Below are 21496 nucleotides of genomic sequence, written 5' to 3' on the forward strand. Positions count from 1 at the left end.
CATGCTTCCTAACCCAATTTTATAAAGGGTATCTCTGACATATCGGAGCCATGGAATTTCCCTATAGTACTCAAGTTTAAGGCAATCTTGTAGGATATCTTTTGTCAACTTCAGTTCCTCAGACTGCCAAACTTTAGATTATAATACTAATGGCGCTACATTTATAATGTCACTTGCAAACTCAATACCAACCTCCCCATGACAAAAAATATTTGATGTGCTTGATGGAACAGATAGGAGACGTTTTATAAATTTATTCTCCATAATCTGCAGCTTTTCACAATTTTGTGACCCCCAGACACCAGCACCATAGGTCATAGCAGAGACACATTTAGCTTTATAAAAAGTTATTATTTCAGCTATACGTCGTTGTCCTAATTTACTAACAAAGCGAAAAAGAGCTTCAATTGATTGTGTAACCTTTTGAACCCGGGCGACTATCAGAGGTTCCCAGTTCAATTTTTTATTAAAAAGGTTTCCCAAGTAATTGAAGTTATCAACTTTCTCTATATTTGAATCCCTCACCATGTACTTGCGGATTTTAACACTTTTCGGACCGCAAGTCATGGCAAAAGATTTAGTAAAATTGACCCCAAGATCTAAATTTCCCATAAACATATCAAAAGCTTTCAGGCAAATCTGCATGCTGTTGGGAGTAAGGGTCATTAGGACAGTGTCATCTGCATATGACACCATTGGAATTCTTTTGCCATTAATCTGAGGGAAATCAGCGCCAATTTCTAACAAAAAACGTTCTAGTCCGTTCGTGTAAACCAGAAATAAAAAGAGGGCTAAAATACATCCCTGGCTGACACCTTCAGTAGATAATATAGGTCTAGTTTTCTCTCCCCCAGGGCCATATCTAATTCTCACTGTTGTGGCAGCATGAAGCCTGCGGAGAAGAGTAACCAAAGGCTACTCAAACCCCATAGACTCCATCATCCGCCACAATTTACCTCTACATACCGTGTCGAAAGCACTGGACAAGTCCATGAAAGCCAAATGGATAGAGCTATTCTTGGCACCCATGTACTTGCCCATAATCAATGCTAAATTTAAACACTGCTCAGTGGTTCCTTTCCCTCTTCTAAAACCATATTGGGATTCTACAATAACCCCCGCTGACTCTGCCCATGTTTCAAGGCGAGCCAATATCACCCTACCCATTAACTTACATGACGCGTCTATTAATGATATTGGCCTATAGCAGCGTGGGTCAGACTTATCACCCTTCTTAAAAATAGGTACCAGGACTGCCTCTTTCCAAGAGGTCGGAATGGCGCTCATCAGGACCCTACACACTTCCGGGAATGGAGGTGCCCACTGCTGTTTTTATAGTTATATGTAGGTACGCGCCTTAATTTAATCCCCCGACTAGGCGAGCCACTAGGTAATAGTGTATAGACAACATTTCCTCATGCTCGGATATGAAACAGCGACCCAATTTATATCTCATGGATGGCGGTTTGTTGTATTGTAAGTTTTAGTTTTGATTTTATGTTTAGAGACTAAGAGACTAATAAACTTTATTGTTTAGTTAATTAAAACCATAACAAAACGAAGATGGAAGAGAATTTAACATTACAATAAAATCAATAAAATTACTACATAGTACAGGTTAAAATGCAAAATTTGGGATGATACTGGTAGGAGCTTTATCCGAGTGTTCGTCGTTAAAATAGTTGATAATACTGAAGATCTTATTTTAAGATATCAAGAGCTTTCAGCCGCTTTTCAAAGGCTATCAAGAATTTTATAAATTTGCAATTAATTATTGGGTCTGTTGAGTCTAAGGCACCAATAATGGCAGATCTACAGGTGCGTAGGCGTTTGGCCTTAAAAATGTTCTTTAAAAGGAGGGTTCGCTCCTGGGTCAGTGTTTTGCAGTGGCATGTAATGTGGATGATATCTTCTTTTGTAATGCCGCTTAGTCGGCAGGTGTTAGCTTCTGGGTGTTTCCAGGCAGGTTCGTCCGCCAGAGTTGGTAGTTTGCCGAATCTCACTGCCATCAGCCTTTTTTTTATAAACACGGAGTATGTTGATGCAAGGTAGGTAGCCGGGATGAGATTGTTATAGCTGTTAATCACGGTCCATGCGTGGGAGCGGGCGGCGAAGATGGCTTTGTCCGTAATTAGTGAGTGAAATTTGGCCACTTTTTTAAAAACCTGTTTAAAGGACGTGAATGGTAGGTTTTTTTCCCACAAGGTTACCGTGCATGTTTGCTCCAGAGCGCCTGTCAGATATTTGTTTGCGGCAGAATTTTGTTGATTTTCTAATTCCTGCCATAACAAGCTGTCCAAGGTGTTATTTGTAGAATTCGACTTAATTCTATACCATGCTCTAATGCTTGTATAGAGTCTTCCCAGTGTCTCGTTCATCAGGACAAATTCTAAACGCGTCTGGGCAGGAGAAGCTGAGCGTGGAAGTTGCAAGACCTTCTTGTAGATTTTTGCAGTAAGGCTGTTTAAGGTAATGTCATCCTTTCACTGCATGGCTATGCTTGCATAGGATAATGTTGGAAGTACTTTGGTTGCCATCACTGTTAGTAGAGGTTTCAGCGAAGGGCCTTGCAACTTTTTTGCCAGTGAGCTAAGTGCGAAAATTAGAGCTCCGGCTCTCTGCTTCATATATTTTTTTGGGGCGTTCAGAGTGAGCTTGTCATCGAGGTAGTAACCTAGGTATTTGTAGTTTGTTACTCTTTCAAGTGGTTTTCCCTCAAATGATATGTTAAGTTGCACTGTACGACGGTTGGTTATCGACATAGTTGTTGTCTTAGCTAAATTCAGAGTGAGGTTATTTGCCGTTAAAAATTGTGATGTTACTGACAGCAGTCTGGACAGGCCCACTTTAGTTAGGCTCATAAGAACAATGTCATCGGCGTATGCCAAATGGGTAAGATGAAAATTACCAAGTTTCGGTGCGTGCGCATTACAGATGTTTAAATTTCCCGAGAGGTCTGATATAAATAGATTAAAAAGCTGTGGTGCTAAAACGCAGCCCTGTTTTAAACCGATCGATGTGTATACTTTTCTTGATAGATGTGATCCATCCCCTAACTTTATTTGTGTCCAAGTATCTGTGTAAAATAGGAGTAGCCCCCTCAGTATTTTCTCTGGAATGGCCCAGGCTTTCAGTTTCGCCCATAATAGTTTGCGATCAACGCTATCGAAGGCCGCCTTCAGGTCGATAAAACAGAGGTTCAGGTCCTGCTTCGAACGCTGGCATCTTTCCGCTATCATTGTTATTGTTAGTATGTTAGACGTAGTTCCGATGCCGGCTCTAAAGCCGGTTTGATTTATTGGAATTATAGCTTTATCATCTGCCCAGTTGACAAGGTCTTTTAAAAGGAGAGAGGCAAAGTATTTAGCTTCGATGTCCTGGAGTGTTATTAGGCGGTAATTTAAAGGGTTTGCGCTGTCTCCTCCTTTGTGTATTGGGGTGATGATAGAGCCTTTCCAGCTTTCTGGGATGCGGTTATAACTTTGAACGTCTGTAAAAAGCTCTTCGAGATGTTGTGCCCAAAAGTCTGGAGCGTCCTTAAAGGCAATTTGTGGGATGCTGTTCGGGCCCGGCGCTCCATTTCTTTTTCCCTTTCTGATGATGGTGATGATCTCGTCAACCGTGTACCAGCCATCTGTGGCTTCAGTGCACGTATGTGTCCTTTGTGCCGTTGTCGTGCGGTTAGTGTGGTGATGTTCTTCACAGCTGTTTAAAGGTAGTTCCGCAGGTCCCAATGTCTGTTCTGAAGCTTTCCATCGATTTTCTTCAAGTTTTGTCGACAGGAAAGTTGACCATACGGTTACTTGAATATTTGAGGACAGAACATTTCGTGGCCTTGTCAGCTGATTTATTGTGGTCCAAAATTTATTCGAGTCCTGTAACTTAGAGCTGGCCAGTAAGTTAATCCAAAAGTCGTCGTTCGCCTTCTTTTTCAGCTCCCAGATCCCTTTTTTATAAAGTTTTCTGCGGACAAGAAACGTGTTCAAGCAGTTCGGGTCGTTCGCTTTTAATTGCAGATTTTTTTGGCTTCTCCGTAAGGCCCTTCTTTGTTCATTTAGTTCCCAGGGCAGTTTCTTAGTCGGGTGCTTAGTTTTTGCCGCACCTTTTGTTGGTTTCATTATTAACTTTAGTTTCGCAAGAAAAAGAGACCAGGCTTGTATCTTATCTGTTGTAGCTCTGTTTGCCTCTTGGAGAGCGTCCTTTATTATTAAGGTCCAATTCAGTTTAGTCGAACTGTTCCAGTGTATTCGTTTCTGGTTGATTGATCCTATTTGGCCTTCCAGTGAATACACCGGTTGCAATGTGTCAGAAAAAAAGTTGAGTTTCAGATGTTGCATGCTGTGATCGCTCATTGTTATATATTCGATATAAAAAGTGAGTACTGAAGGAATCAATGGTAGACTTATTATCATAAAGTCCAATGTGGATTGACTATAAGGACCGTAGAACGTTTTCTTTGGTGGGTTGTCTTTCTCCGTTCTGCCGTTCAGTACTCACATACCTAGATACTCTAGGTCAGTTACTAAGTGAGTGGCTAGGCTGTCCTTTCAGCTCTTTGTTGCACCTGTTGCCTGCTGGGGGACGTTCCAATGTATGTTGTCTGAGGTTAATATCTCGTCTTCCTCTGGTGTATAAATGAGATTGGAGTTAAAATCTCCCTTTAGAATGATGTTCCAAGTTGGTTCAGAGCTCCGAAGTTTTAGTATTTCCTTGCATAATAAGTTGTATTTTGCCTTTTTTATCTGATGATTCGGTTGGGTGTAGTAATTGATCAATACTGTCGTTTTATGACCATGCTTTTTTTGGCGTGACAATTTGATTAACTGTAAACTTGGATCAGGCGATTGGAGTTGTTCTGTCTTAATTTTAAGAGCAGTAGACACATATACCATTAGGCCTCCGATTGCTCTATCGTAGGTGTGGCATTTTGTAGCTGGCACCGTGTAGTGGATGTAGCCCGCCAATGCAATTTCTTCCTGCAGCCATGTCTCTTGCAGGGCAATTATGTCGGCATTGTCCCAGTCGTCCAAGGCGAGACCGTCGTCCAGCAGTCTTTTTGCGCCCGCTATATTCCATGAAATAATATGTATGTTATTATGTACTGCTTTATTTCTTTCTTGGCCGATCGGTCAGTTAGGTCGTTTATTGTTAAGTATGTTGGGAAGCCAATTCCAGGAATCAGTTATGGTTAACTGTTCCCCCACTTTAACTGAGTTCGCCTCTTTGCATGTAGGTTCTGCCTCGCTTCTGCCTTTGGCGTTATGTAATATGGAATAGACTGTTTTTTTCGGAGCAAGGTCCGCCAGTCTTCTTGTAAGTTGCGTGCCACTATTTGTCTGTAGAGGAAGCGGGTATCTTGGGGCAGTTGGTTGTGATAATTGAATGCCCCATGCTTGGAAAATCTCCGTTTGCCCTAGATTTTATGTTTAAAAACAGGTCTTCTTGGTATCCACAAGTGACCTCCTGTCTTACATTGTCAATATATGTTATTCTATTTATAATGATGTTCAAATCCGAACGGCAGGCTAACTTTTTGTGTTAGGATTGCATATATATCAGGTATTGCGGTACCGGATTGGATATGTCCTGATCATGCTGTGTATGACCTTGTTTACGATTCATAGACCATGATGTAGCAACACATGTGAGCAATAGCACACTGGGACCTCTCCACACGTGTCCCACACAATGTATGTACCTGTCAGCAGGAATAGTGTATTAGTATCACCTTCACACTGTTGTAGCATATTTTATTGTTTGTCGCAAGTGTTTCATATTTTTGCGGTGGACATCTGGAAATGATGTATACAAATGTGATGCCAGTTATGATAAAATCAGAAAATACCAATAAAGATATTTAAATTTAAAAGAAATGAATGGGGAGGGTTGCCTTAATTGCGAAACGCACTTTGCGATTCGCTATTAAGGAATATGTAGGATTTGTAAATCTTTTTGCAAATCCTACATACATCTTGTTTTGCGATTCTCAAATAGCGATTCTCTAAAATTCGCTATTTGAGAATCGCAAAACCAAACTTTCATACATATGCCCCTAAGCCACTTCACTTGACATAAAAAAAAATCATTATATACGTAAATAAGCAACATATGCATTAGAAATTCATTGGTACAACTCGTTTATATGCTTGTATATATGTTTTCTCCATCTGCACTTTTTAAAGCACCCTTTTACCGTACTTCTATCAGACTTGTCTCTTTTTCATGTGTTACTGTATCTAATGTGTGCAAAGCATACTTTCAGCTTTTCGTCTCTTAGTTCGCAAATATGTTGTGTATAATGATTTTTATAAATCGTGCATCAAGACCTAATTTACAATAGCAAACATACACTTTTGTTTAAGTTTAATAGTTTTGGGATTCACAAACTATGTGCAAAATGTAATAACTTCGCACTTCCTTTACTTATGTGTGCGCACTGCACTCGGAGTCTTGCAATCAGGATGGAGATCTCCTCACAGAGAAGTATAGGAATTGTGGGATCGTAAAACTCAGCACATAGTTTGTCAATACTAAAAAGTAGTAAACTTACAAAAACATGTTAAGTTGACTTGTGAATCCGGACTTGTCTGACCACTTGCCATCACACCCTCAAATTCTATTTAATTAGGAATTCTATCTCCTGTCAAATGGTAATATTTCCACAATATTAAGAAATAAAGTGCTATTGAAAGAGCAAATCTCTATAGAGTTAGTATGAAGTAAGGACAGAAGGTTAATAGAGTGATGTGTTTTTCAATCACAATGCAAAATATTCAGTAATTACTTAAAAAACTTAAACGGAAAGCAGCAGAGAAATGTAATATGAGAAAAGTACTAAGAAAAAGGTTTCAACATAAACATCAAATCCATCCAGTGGAGGCGTTGAGAGCAAAAATTAAGGCAGGTGATATTCAGTGGAGATTCCACCACACACCCGCTGGCTCTTAAACATATCTGTATGTTTTAAGTGAGGACTGTGTGCAGCCTGGAAGGTGCTTCAGCTTGTGTGAGCCCTTTGTGAAATTATTAAGGCACTACATTGCCCTGGCAAAATATTCTTAGTGCAATGTATATGGTCAAAATATATTTATATTTAAGAAATATCACATTTATTCTTATTTGCTCCGGACTGTTGCCAGAATACGCTAAAAATATACATTACAGACCTACTATCATTTGAAAATACAAAGTCCGGTTGATAGCTCAAAATCTACAATGATGGCTCATGTAACAAACAAAAAATAAAAAATGTGCTGCAGACCAACATTTTATTAGTAAGACCTGTAGTATAAAGGCCTGCATAAGGTATTGCCTTTAGGGGACTAGGATTCAATTCAAGTAATCAGTACATTTATATCTGGAGTCTTTCTCATTTGACTTCATTACGTGCTTCCCCAGAGATTTCTTCTTGAAGCATGGTTATATTCAAGTGATCTATAAATTACCTTTGAATCATTCAAATTGAATTATTTGGAAATGAGAAGAGTGAATATTCTGTGAATAAACTTAGTAAGTTATGAGAACTATCTGACATTTAGAGCCATCTACTCAGAGTGATGAAAATGTCATACATCTAAAGCATTTTCAACCTTTACATCTCATATTCAAACGGTGGTAAAAAGCTATCTAAATTATGATTCTGGGTGTGCGTGTATGCAATTCAGAATAGGGAAATTATAGTGGTAGTTTAATTCATGGACAATGCTTGGTGTATGTGAATGCTCGTTTCTTATTTGTTCAGATTTATTTTCATATTTTTCCCCAACAGCAGATGAACTGGAGAAACTGTTGATATCTTGTTTTGTTTTCCCGTTTTTGTAGAGATCTTAGTTTTTTTCCATTTTTATTTATTTTGTGGCAATTTATTTTAACCCATCCATTTTATTGCCTCTTTAATTTCTTTTTTAAGCTGGGGTGGTGATGCACAAATTGGAAGCTGTCCGTCTGGGATAGTTTACCCTTTAGGAATCGTGCTGGTGGCCTCCGATGGACAACTACATGCCCCCACCAATGTGGGAAGCAGTGCCTGTCCCTCTTTTGGATAAGCAAATGCCACGAAGGTCTGCTGCACTTCACACTTCCTGTATTTGTACTAAATCACAGTGGGCTGCAGTTCTCAGCCTGCCTACTTAATGCACATTATATATGTTGTTTTGCAGCCCACTGCACATTTGTGAGTGGACCTATTAGGACATTTTGGCATTGCAAATTGCATTCGTATTTGCAAACCAGTTGGTTTGCACATTGCGCATTACCAGTTTGCAAATGGAAACGATAACTCAGCCCCAATCAAAATACTTACTCTGAGACTCTGTTGCACATACAAATTTAGAAAGTTGCAGATTTACAGTTTGAACTAACAATAAACAAAAGTAAATGATAACTAAATTGGTAAATTAGCTGTAGTTAATGTTGTTTTCCAGGCTTCCTAAATTTGTATGTGCACAGAGTCTCAGAGTAAGTATTTTGATTGGGCCTGAGTTATCGTTTCCATTTGCAAACTGGTAATGTGCAAACCAATAGGTTTGCAAATACGAATGCAATTTGTGGTGCCAAAATGTCCTAATAGGTCCCATCCCAAATGTGCAGTGGGTTGCAAAACAACAAAAACTTGTAAACCAAAAACTGAATAGTAAGAAAAAAAAAACATGTGCTGCGTTTGGGCCACAAACAACAAACAAAAGGCATGGCAACTACTGTATTAACCTGACGTGTCATGCTAGGGGAAAAAAAGCGTTGGTGGAGAGCATGTCCTATAATCAAATAGTGCTCGGACACTGTAATTAAAGTCTACCGAGCAACAACACATGTAACAAGGGGTGCCCTGATGTCAGGTTACAAAATGAGAATAGGCGGTATTAAGGAGGCACTACTAAGCCTATTGACCAATGAAAAGCTACAGTTTACAAAGAACAATGACACAAGCCAATGAAAATATGGGCGGAGAGTGGGCGGGAGCTTCATGTCCATACCTGAATACAGCATGCCTCGCAGAGCAGCTCATGCCCTGGCCAGGCTTGGCCTAAAAAAATTACCTAGTCACCTGCCATCTGTACACTCCCGCTGCTCCCAACCTAGATGGGCTCCCTGCTAACTAACTGAGAGCTGGCCCCACACTACTCTGAGAGAGATGCTTCTCAGTGTGACCTCTGTTCCCCTCTCAGCATGGGACTACAGGCACTTGTGCTTACTAGAGACAAGGCGTGTGGTGCAGGCTCAGTGCCACCCTTTTTAGGTCTCGGCCAGACAGTGGATGTGCTGTCTCGAAGAGATGCGTAGTTTTCCATCTCTGGGATTCAGCCCTCCCATTGACTTTCTATTTGCTTGCTCCATCGTCGTTCTCAAATCCTTTGTCCCCATTTGTCCATGGCATGAATGTGTCACCCTCTCCCATGTTTGGCCCTCCCCCATAGCAAGGACCAAGTATTTGTAAACATCCACTGGCTCCCATTTTGGGAACTACTTTTTTCTTTGTCTTGGAGCACTCCACACAGTGCTTGCGTTTAAAGTTCACGTGCTCTGTCTCTTTTTTGTTCTTTATTGCAGTTTTATATAGCACAAACACCAACGGAATGCATCATTAGAGCTCTTTATGTTAGCGGCAGTTCATTTACACAAAGGCACGTTCATTTAAGCACTTTCGTTTTTGTAGGAACAGGGACATTAAATGATTTGCCTAAGATCACAGGATGCTGTGTCGATGCCTCTCTTCCTGGCCTGAATTTCCAACTGCTGGGGCTCTGTGCACTTTTTAAAAAATATTTAAAACTGTAACTTTGAACAAGTACCTCTCAGTGCCGTGCCATAATGCACTGTATTAAAATCATAGATTTCACATGTTAAAGAAATACACTCTTCGAGTATTGGATAAACCATATCACTCTCTCCGTCTCCTGTTGTTTTTTTTTCTTAAATGCAGTTTTATATAGCGTGAACACCACCTGAATGTAGTATTAGAGCGCTTTACTTGAGCGCTAGTTACTTGAGCGCTAGTTACTTTGCACAAGGTCACATTCGTTTTAGTACGAGTTGATTTGCAGAAGATCACAGGATGTTGTGCCAACGATGAGACTCGAACCCGGTTTCCCAGCTCCATAGTCTGGATCTCTGGACTAACACAACATTATCTCCCCCAGTCCTGAACCTCCGACTGCAAGGGCTCTTCACACTTTATAGTGCCCCTATCTCCACAGTAACTGGTCCTAGCCAGGTCAGTAAAAGGCGCGGTCAGTGGCACACCGGCTATCTGTTTCCCCACTGTGTACAGAAGGGCAAGTGTGATCCGGAGTGATTAGCCACTGGATCTGAACTCAGGAGCCTGGAGTTGGGTTTCGACAAGAATCATTAACTGCAACACAGAGAATTATTATGCAAGAATTTGAAGAATTCTATTCCCTCTGGATATATTTACCATCGGCAGGCAGCGAAAGCACTGGCTTGCCAGCCTATTACATGGGTTGATGGCCCTTGAAACGAGCCTTATTTATTTATTTAGTTTGACTATCGAAATCAGCTGGATTATGTGATGTATCAAGTGTTGACAGTGAGATAGTTAATCCAAGCCACCACCTTCCATAGACGGGCTGCTCTAAGGGTTGCCAAGGGCTGTGCTTGTTTTTTGTGAAACTTGACATGCTCTGAAATTTTGGGACTTGTTTGGGCTCTTGTAAAGTGCTTTGGTAGCTTCAGAGCACTAAAATAAATGAGTCATTCCCGTCGTCTTGTTTAAACTTGCAGTTAGCCATTTTTTCCCTATTTGTCTGATTGTCATCCAACTGTGGTGGCTCAGTTCCAGTTTTGTTTTAATAATCTACTGCATAAACTGCCGCCTCTGAAACACATTTCATTCTTCTCTCCATCTGAACATGCACCTCTTCCCTGTTCTACCAATTTTGCTACGGGTTGTAGGCGAGGGCATGCAATCAATAAAAGCAGGCCATAATTGTTGTCCAGCATTCCAAGCTTACAATCGCCATGAGGGTTCTCTGGCAGCAAGTGGCCCTGAACCTCCCTTGGACTAGAAAGAACCTCCCACGCCTTTCATAACAAGGCGTTACATCAGTTTCTACGTTACAGCTCAGCATTCTCCCCCCCCTTTATAGATCAATGTCACAAAAGATTGAAGAAGTCAGGCGTTCCTGTGCAGCACACCATTCTACAAATGGTCCCGTTACTCTGCAAAACAATATGAATAAACGCTAAAGCACGCAATTCTAGTAACAAGCGTACAAGATTCACAGATGGTCAATTGTATGTAATTTGTAGCCTTTTCAAATGGTTTTCAATACCACATACTTACACTCTACTCAATACCACATACATACACCTACATAAATCCACTCTGTCACATGGCAACAATCCACATAAATAGACTCCACACAATGCCACATAATTCCCGTCTACATAATTTCACTCAATGTCACACAGTTCCACACCACACAATTCAGCTTTATACATTTCCATTCCACACCACATAATTCCAGAATAAACCACATAATTCCACGCTACAACACAATTCCACTACACACTGCATACATCAACCCACAGAACAGAATTCCACATCATACCACAAAATTCAAAACCACACCACATAATTCCACTCCACTACATGCCATTCCACAACACACAATGCCACTCCACTTAATTCCAGTACACTCAATACCACATAATTACTATCCACATATTTACACTGCACAATTCCACAACAAACAATTCCAGTCCAACCTACATAATTCCCCTACACACCACATAAATCCACTGTATTCCATAGCTCATTGCTATAAGACATTGTCAATGACAACGTCAATAGCTCTCGGATTGCCAAAACCTATTGGCTTTGCCAATGCTTGTTCTTCCATCTCCCAACATCTGAAGATTCAAATTTTGTCTTGCCTAGTCTGTAGGTAGTGTGATATAGCTAGTCTTCTAAATCAATGTTTTACTATTAGTCAGCAGACTGAGCGCATCATGTTATGTCCTTCACAGGGTCAGCTTTAGCAGTGGTGGTGCATGGTGCGATAATGTTTTTTTGGGACCCTCCACTTCCCAATTATCTCCCTCTCCACAGATTTCCTCACTACCACCGTACAACAGTGTCCCTCATCTCTTCATAGCCCCGCTTTTGCATGCATTTCATTTGTTTTATACACCTACACATACCAGTGTAGGGTGTCAGAGCACTTTACATCACACACACATTATACAGAGACAAGGAATCATATGTGTAAATCAGTCTACAGGAAATGTTACATAAGACAATAAAGATTACAAGGTGTAGGAGACAAATGTCATCACTACTACTAAGCAGTATATTTGAGACCTAATGTGGTGGTTGAGGTTGGCTTAACTAATAAGAATGTGGTTTTTGCCTAAACAGACCATTTTTAGCAACAGTAAGTTTAGTAAAAGGCTAGGGGAAAAAACATAACGTTCTAACCTGCTGCCTGCTGACACCCTGAGGACTGTAGTCCAGGCTCTTGTCACCTCACGCCTGGACTATGGGAACATCTTACTCCTGGGTGCCTGCAAGGAGGTAACCAGGAAGTACCAGGTGGTACAAAATATGGCAGTTCGCCTTATTTGTAACCTACCCGCCAGAACCTCGGCCGCGTCTCATATGCGCAAACTGCATTGGCTGCGAATTGAGAGCAGAGTCAAATTCAAGGCACTTTGTCTCATGCAAAAGATCATGACTGGAAGAGCTCCACACTATCTATCTGTTCTAGTGCAGCAATACATCCCCCCTCGCACACTTAGGTCATCCACGCAGAATAAGTTTAGGATACCGCGTGTCAAGAGAGCTAAAATGGGAGGTCGCTCATTCTCCCTGTTAGCACCTTCTCTTTGGAACTCCCTACCCCCATCTCTGCGTTCTGAAATGTGCTTCTTGACATTCCGTAAAGGAATCAAAACCTGGCTCTTCAATACTTAAACTGCTGGTCTGACGCTCCTCTCACCCTGTATACCGTTCTGTTTGCCTTAGCGCCGGGAAACCTCCGGGTATCTGCGCGCTTAATAAATGTAATTATAATAATAATAATAATAACCAAACCGTGCAGTTTGTGTGCAGCTCTTTGAAGACAGTTCATAGGTCACTGTGCTATAATTCTATTCTATTCTATATGCATTTGCAGAGCGCATGGCTACCCATAGGTGTCGTAGCACTGGTAACGCAACACAGAGAACCAACCGCTGTGCTCAGAGGGGGAGTCAATTTTTCAATAAACATGACTTTTGAAGTTTATGGAATTTGGGTTCATTCTTGGTTAGTCTCAGAGTGAGGTGAAGAGAGTTACATAGTTTAGCTGCATTGTAACTGAAAGATCGCCCCCACTTCTTGCTCTTCGAATGTGTCCAACCGTTACCAAGTAGGCATCCGAAGATCAAATAGCTCTGGCCTGCCTGTAAGGGAATAGCAGTGGGATGTGGATAGGGGGATCTTTTTGTTGAAGCGCCCTATGTGCAATGCATAGGGCTTTAAATTTGACCCTCTGTTCAACGAACAACCAATGTAGAGTGGCTAAAGCCCACTGGGCATCGCAGTTTTTTAGTCAAATTGTTTGTGGCACCCAGATACAATGGTTTCCCATAGTCCAAGCAGTATAGACTACAAGCATCCTCAAGAGGGGAGGAAGCAGAACGTTTAGTAGATTGAACCTCCAGGACTAAAGATTTATCTAACCATACCCCCAGGCTTTTCTATAACCTTGGTCAGCAGCATTTTTAATTTCTCTACTACCGCCAGAATGGCAGTTTCAGTGCTGATTTGGGCGAACGCCCACCAGGGTAGGATGTAGGACATGATTTGTTCCAGAACCTCTGAGAGGTGCTGATTAACATGTTTTTCCACAGCTTTGCCAAGACTGGGAAGAGTGAAACCGGTCTATAGTTACCTGGGTTAAGGGGGTCCAGGCTGGGTTTCTCATTGACGTGTCTACCAGTGCTTTTTGACTGAGCCAATAAAATATATTTTTTATATTAACCCGCGAATGCACCCGTTACTGGCTACGCCATTGTGGCCGTCGAAAAAAATATATATTCTGACCTGTGTATTGAGATTACAAATGAGACATACAAGTTCAATGCCATTTTAGCTCCATATCCTTTAACATCATATATGGTATGACAAATCACAGTGCTGGACTTCCCTACATAAAACTAGCCATTATAATTTCATTTCTCATTCAAAATGTTTTTAAATGTGTCTTATTTTACAGGACTTTAAGGAGCTGGAAGCGCAGTTTAACTCGAGATTGGCCAGTGTAGAGATATCTGCTGCTCATGATTCATCATACCAGACACTGGAGGACATTGCAAGAAAGGAGAAGGAGCATTCAGATTACATGATACTCACAGTATGTACATGGTGCCTTATCTGTGTTAGCAAATTCCCTCTCTTTAATAATATGTAATGCAACCATTATTCAAGATAAAGCAAAAAAGAAAATGTTCTGCTAATCTTTCATCATGGATGTAGATTACCCAAAATGCCACGGTTAGCGGAAGAGGCATTACACACCCTTGGACCTCTTTGACATCACAGGAGGTGACATCATAGGAACTTTGAACCTGAATCCTCGCATGTGACATTGATCCTGCTCATATACACAATAATTAATACCACTGAAGCCTCGTGTTTAACTCAAAGGGACATTGTATTGATAAATCATAGAGAGATCCACAAAAAAACAATAATGATCATGCCCACCGTTGTTAATCCAAACATAGCATACCTACTCTCTGAATCTTTTGATAATACTGTTGTCAAGAAACCACACCTTTCTCCATATGAATCTCAGAAACATAGACATGACTGGGTGGGATGGTGGTGAGTAGCAGTCAAGGGTCTTGCATGCCAGGAGGAAAGAGCAGAGCAGCCTTCACTGCTTTCTTAGAAGTGCGAGGGTCTCCATTTGTTTTAGAAAATCCTATAAGGTGCGCAAAATTGGACTGGCAGATAAGGTAGATATGCTTTTCCATTAATAGCAGCTTGAATATACACTTTATTCTAGGCTGGATATATGTCCCTAACTTATTGACAGTGTCTTTTTCCTTCATTCTCTGATGGCTCCTGACGAAATTTAGTTCCTTTCTTTTAATAATAGGGAGTGACTGGAATCCAACATGAGATCCCAGGGGTGTACCATTGAAAAAGCGTTTTCAGATGTTGTGTACCCTTACTATACATAGCCTTGAATACCATACTCGGCACCATAAAGCAGATATGCTTCATGATGGGAAGCCAATGCAGGAAACGAATCCCATTCCTGGCTGACTGATGCTTAGGGATTATAAGAATCAACCACGCCACTACATTCCGCACCTTCTGAAGCTTATTAAGGGAGACCACATTGATGTTAAGGTACAGAGCATTGCAATAGTCCAGCAGAGAGGTGACTAGAGCGGTTCAACTACATACTAGGAATGTGAACTCTACCAATCCCCGGGATCATGATTAGAGAAATATAAAACTAAAGTAAGGAGTTCCTATAGCCATGCTGAAACCTAGACTTAAACCAGCTAAACTGCATACTGATACTCAGCATAGCAACCTCAGATGACCAAATATGAATCTATATTACATGGAACACCTACCATCCCAAATGAAATATCTGCCCTATATCATCACTCACTCTGGGATGCGATAGAGAGATCCAAAATGGGAAATAAACACAGTTGAAAGGTTTTGTACTGTAGAGAACAGTAACTGTTTAGAAACCAGCTGTATAACTGCCATAATGCAAGCTTCCTGGAATTCAGCACATAAGTAACTAAGAGTGAAGAGATTCATACATGAGAAGGCACCAATTGGGCTCAAATCAGGTTTACATATATTAATTAAAAACATATTTCATTGGCCATATTGGTCATCAAAATGTTTTGGGACTATGAATTAGATGTTTGTAGGAGTCACTCTAAAAACCTTTACCTCCTCAAACCTGATCTTAACGAGTCACAAGATCGGTGTTACAGGCAACTTATACATTGTATCATAGACTCTTTAAGGTGCCATTGAGTTTCTAGTTTTCCTTCACCTATGCAGACTTAGGTTATGAATTAGAGAATCCAGGATAAAACAGGCATTTATAACACCCTGTTCACTGACCTTTACTTAATACCTGTTGAGGCTGAATTACACACCCCCTGCAACTCACTCCTATCCTTAAGCTAAGAGGAAATTAATTGCTCTATATCATTATCCTCTCACAATAGAGCTTTGAGAGAAGCAAGACTTAAATGTAATCATTATAGAATACTTCAGAATTGGTACTAGTCTCCAGCTAATTTAAGAAAGCAGATCTACTTAGCGTTACCTGCTGGAGATGTTCAGCCCCAAAATGATGCAATCTATTACACATGTTTTGGTCCTGCACTGAACTGAGGAATTATTGGTCAGATATCTGGGAAAACTTCAAATCTTTCAATACACTGGTATTCTCACCCTCAGCCAAACTAGCTATCTTACAGGGCACAAATGATTGGCTACTTCGCTGATGGTGGCAAAAATCTGTATACTTCACCACTGGTGCTCTGACAGAACTCCTGTACTTCAATCATAACTATCAGAAAAGTTGCATATATCCTTATATATATATAGGCTATTAAACAATGTGCCCATCTTTGAGCAGACTTGCCACATATTTTGAAGGAAACAAACATACATTTTTATTATCACAACCTGCGTCCGAGCATTGTATAAACCCAAAAATCAAATCAATCATATGTAGAAAATATAAACAATATTGTTAAGAATGTCATTAAAGAAAAATAAGAGAGAACAATGGCATAGGTGAAGAAGAGACATTTCTGTAAAATCGATATGCACGTTGGTAATGATTGATTTTGATATCCTTTTAGATATAGTCTATTTTAATATATTGCTGTGTACCTTCCAAACCCCTCCTTTTTTCACAAGTTATGAACTTTCGGGGAAGCTGAGCATGTTTTTATATGAATATATTAAATATAAAAATGATTTGATATTGATTAAGATATGAGGACGTATTTTTATGAACTGCTGAAACAACTTGTAATTTCTACTTATCCTCAAGTAACTACTCCTTTTTTAAGTGTAAAAACAAAAAATAGACTATAGCTTAATAACATGTATTTAAAAATAATCTCCTAAGCCCTTGAATAACTCCTCCTTCTCTAACCAGTCTGTCCAGAGGGTGAGTCAAATACTTTCTGGTTCTTAGGGGTGACTTGCCACATTTTCACTAGGTCTGGGCGGTTCGCTACATTCGGAGAGTTTGCAGATGTTTCTGCACTTCACAGTCCACGGAGTTCGCGGAGTGCAGAAAACTCTGTTTCGCGATGTGCAGCAGAGTTTTTTCTCCGCTCTCGATCGGTAAGTTCGCAAGCTGCCGCTCGGGTAGAATTTCTACCCAAGCGGCAGGAATACCAGCACAAACTGCACTTCGCACTGCACTCCGCCACTCGTGGAACGTCGCAGAGTGTTTTTTTTAACTTTGCTGAGTTTCGCGTAGCAAAACAATGCCCAGGTCTGATTTTCACGAGAGCTAACTAGCAAACACATTTCTCCCCGATGCAAATTGTTGCATAAATATTCATAATCATCTTCTCTACAATACTGAGCTCTAGATCTAAGCTCTCTTTTAGTTACTATATGAAAGACTAAAACAATGTATCACACCCAGACCTTAAACAATTTTGAGGACCTACAACATTTACCTCATCAACACTGGTAAAATTTTGAAAATAATTGTTCATAAAAAAAATTATTCTGTACCACCATTCTCATTGTGGCGGGTGGAAGGATTGTATAGTGTGGTGCCTTTCTACAGCTGACAGTGCTTGGGTGTGGTCCGGCAAAGAATGAGAATGAAATGCTTCCTCAATCTGAAATTAAGTATACAAAATCCTCCTTTGAATAATGTCTATACTCCACTGAATTAAAACGTATAACCACAGAATCCCAGGGGCATAACTCAACAAATGTCACTGACCCAGAGGTCCTGCATTATCCTCCATACCAAACTTTATAAATCCACTAGAGACTGGGCTGTAGATTTAATGATCCGTTGGTATAGGTGACAATTAAAGTCACCATCTAGAATAAAGTACTCACATAATACCACTAATTACTGAATCAGATATCGAAGAACGTGGACTATACACCATCTTAGGTTTGTCCTCATACCAAGTAAGTTCACTGTTAAGATTATTCATCTAACAATATAATCCTCAATTGATCCGTTAATTGCAACGTCCACGGATTTCCAAAGTGGGGTAGTGATACCTGAGTGTTAGTGCTCATGCGCTGAACAAACCACCATCACCACTCAGGGGGCTTTATTTATCTTAGGACTTCTTCAGAATTAAGATGGGTCTCTTCTAATTCCATGATTTTAATAGTATTGACATCTGACAAAAAGTAAAATACCTTGAGAAAGACTAGTAGTCCATGTTGCTAAAAAAACAATCTCTGTTAACCAATCCATTAAATATCTATCAGTCCCGAAATTTGCCTACATTGCAGTTCTGTCTTTGAGTGAAAAGCTATAGACCATCCGATTCCTAACATGGGCTGTTTCAAGCTGCAACTAACCACACCCCATCCTCGTCACTACCATAAACTAAAACCACCTAACACTGACCAAAGCAAATGACAACTCAGTAATAAATAATCAAATGCTTTATATAATTATTTCACCATCTGAGAAGTGAGGAACTAACTGTCCAAGAATTTCTATCTATTGTAGATAAGAAATCCCTGAATTTAGACAGAGTCATATTTTTCACGTACACTGGCCAGGTCCCCTTTCACTGTGAATGAATCTATTCGCTACCATGCCTGCAGCTGTATATCAATCTTTTCTCTGGAGACATCAAATTCGATTCAGAAAATGATTTAATTAGACTAGACAAAATACAGTGGGTTTTAGGAAACTTTCTCTTGGGCAGCAAATGTCTGAAAACAAAATATCATTTGTCTGTACTGCTGTTAGAAGCTGACATGTGAGTTGGATCTTGACGTGCCCTATGAATGTCACTTCTCCAATCAATAGAATTATCCTTCAGGAATATATCTTGCTTTATCACCCTTCAATACACTCATGTTCTTTCAGTGCTTTCTTTCCTTCAACAATCTCCAGGAACCGCTCTCTCCGTCGGTCTCCCCTTCGGCTTAGGACCACGCCGAGAGGTACCGACGGAGAGAGCGGGGCCTCATCCTCCGAGCCGTTGCCGGGTGAGGTGAGGCTGGATTCCCACAAATAGTTGGGGACGGTATCCTTCACTTATCACAGAACTCGTAAGGATACGGTAGGGTGGTCTAGTGACCACATTCGCCAAAATTTGTTGTAGTGTCATATTTCACTCTTTATGTCACTCAAATCTAGAGTGTATCTTTGCAGTAGCATACATCATTGGCCCTGAAGAATGCCGGTGTACTTTCACCTTATGGCAGAAACATGTTGGCCCCTTTTCACCTTTAAGCAAAGATTACAGTGATTTTTTCACACTGTTCTTTCACCCTTTTTAATGTGACGTCCAGGTGAATACGAATAAACATTTTTTTTTTGCCTTGACCGTCATTTTAACTTCACTCACTATATTCACACTGCACTGCATTATACCAGCACCACTAATGGCGAGGACACTTTCATCAACTTTGAACCCTAAATCGTGTGGTATCTAGCCAATACATCTATGCATGGAGACACCGGTTTGGTTCCTGATGTCCTAAATGACGATGCTCCGCCATGAGGGTGGGCTGATAGGACTTTAATCTAAGTCTATTCCACAGTGTCCTCTGATCATCTGTGGGCTGGCTCAATGCATGTTCAGTCTATTTTGTTTCTTTTGAGGACCTAGCAGACTCAGCTTCACTCCAGACCTTCAAGTTGTTTAGTGTTTCTTCCAGTTATCATTGGGTACCATAGAATGTGCTGGGTGCCTGCCTCATCCAGAGGCTCCTCTGGTCTAGATTGCAGTGTCCAAAGATGAAAAATACGCCCTCGTTAGGATAGGGTATGTGAAGTGAAGAATAAAAAATAGAGTAAAAAATAGATCAACACCTAAAAATTTTAATAAGTGGTGAAGATCTAGTATTTAAAACAAAAACAGTACTTGTACTAGATCGTGTTACTAGATCTAGAAGTGTAACTTTCAGAATTGTGTCGACATGTTTCAGCCCCCTCTGGCTCAACGGAGTCTATGGGGCTTTCGTCAGGACTCACAGACATACATACATAGATTCGGTTACTTACACAATTCATGTAGTTTGAATGGGTAGCTTACTTATTGGGTATTCAATGACCACTTATTCTCTTTGACCTATTGACTCAAAATCAAAGACTTCGTCAGGGGACCGCAGAGCCGCGTGTTAGAGCAATTTCTCCGCTTGTGCTGACTCTGCCCCTGGACTCGGAGCAGACGTCAGGCACACGTTTTTGTAGGAAATCATGTGATCGGCTTCATTTGAAAAGTACAACTTTATTGAGATGTCGGGCACTCGTCATGAAGGTGTAATGTTATTTGAAAAGTACGACTTTATAAAGATATCGGGCACTCGTCATGAGAGTGTGATATAACAATGCCATTGATGATGGTAATGGGTATTCATTATGTGGTGACTGAAAATTAATGTACTGCGAATTGGTGCCAGGGTACATTGTCATTAAGTCCCCAAATATGGGTTTTCAAGCGATCCACCCATCTCTGTTCTTTTTCGTAGAGCTTTTTTTCAGCATTTTGAGTCTTCTCTGTGAGCATTTCTATCACTGTCCATCGTATATCTTCACAGCAATGTCCAGCCTTTCAGGCGGATGAAAGATATATACCGCATTACCAACGAACATTGAGTTTTTGAGGGTACCATAGTTATTCTATCCAATGGTTTAGAATTGTAACTAGTGCCCATTTTCTTTCACCTTGATTACTTCCAATTTCTGTTGGTCACCTCGCTTCAATAAATACTTACTCCTTTTAATTGGTCGGACACTGGTCCAGTCGTGCTTATACTCACGGTGGGGTCTTCCAACATCTAACAAATGACGATCCAAGTTGAGGTAAAGGAGGGGTGTCTGTCGGACGTGCGATGGTGCAATTCTGACTTTTCTATGAGGGTGGAAGAAGAGGGGGTATATCTAAAACATGACAATATCCCTAATTTCTGGGCTGAGGGGGGGGATTTTGGATGAACCCCAACCCGGGGTATCCTTAACTTTTCTCATCTAGTCCGCACATTAAGTTGACTCACTGGTGCGCGTCATTTAGGGCGTTCATTTGGGATATCGGTTGGGGTTGGGTTCATCAAACACATCCTTATATTTCCTATATTCTTCTGGAATGGATCCAAGGAAACACACGGAAGGAGTGGTACAACTAGAAGCTAATAAGGATGCAGGTGTTTCTTGGTTCGACGGACAATTTCTCATCTCTCGAGTGCAATGTTCCATACAATAGGCAGAATTGAGATCTATGGTACGAGCTGCCCATTTCACCAATGGATCATGTAAAGGGAGCCAAG

General features: G+C 40.6%; 1 protein-coding gene across 1 annotated transcript in view; it reads left to right on the top strand.

The window, feature by feature from the left end:
* EVC (EvC ciliary complex subunit 1) overlaps positions 1-21496 on the top strand; it is a 675738-nt gene that overhangs the window by 199344 nt on the left and 454898 nt on the right. Inside the window, exon 7 of the mRNA XM_078678487.1 lies at positions 14217-14354. Coding sequence (XP_078534613.1) covers positions 14217-14354 — 138 coding nt within the window. The remainder of the gene's footprint in view (positions 1-14216; positions 14355-21496) is intronic.

The sequence above is a fragment of the Lissotriton helveticus genome, chromosome 2_2 (genome assembly GCF_964261635.1).
Source record: "Lissotriton helveticus chromosome 2_2, aLisHel1.1, whole genome shotgun sequence".
Classification (NCBI taxonomy): Eukaryota; Metazoa; Chordata; class Amphibia; order Caudata; family Salamandridae; genus Lissotriton; species Lissotriton helveticus.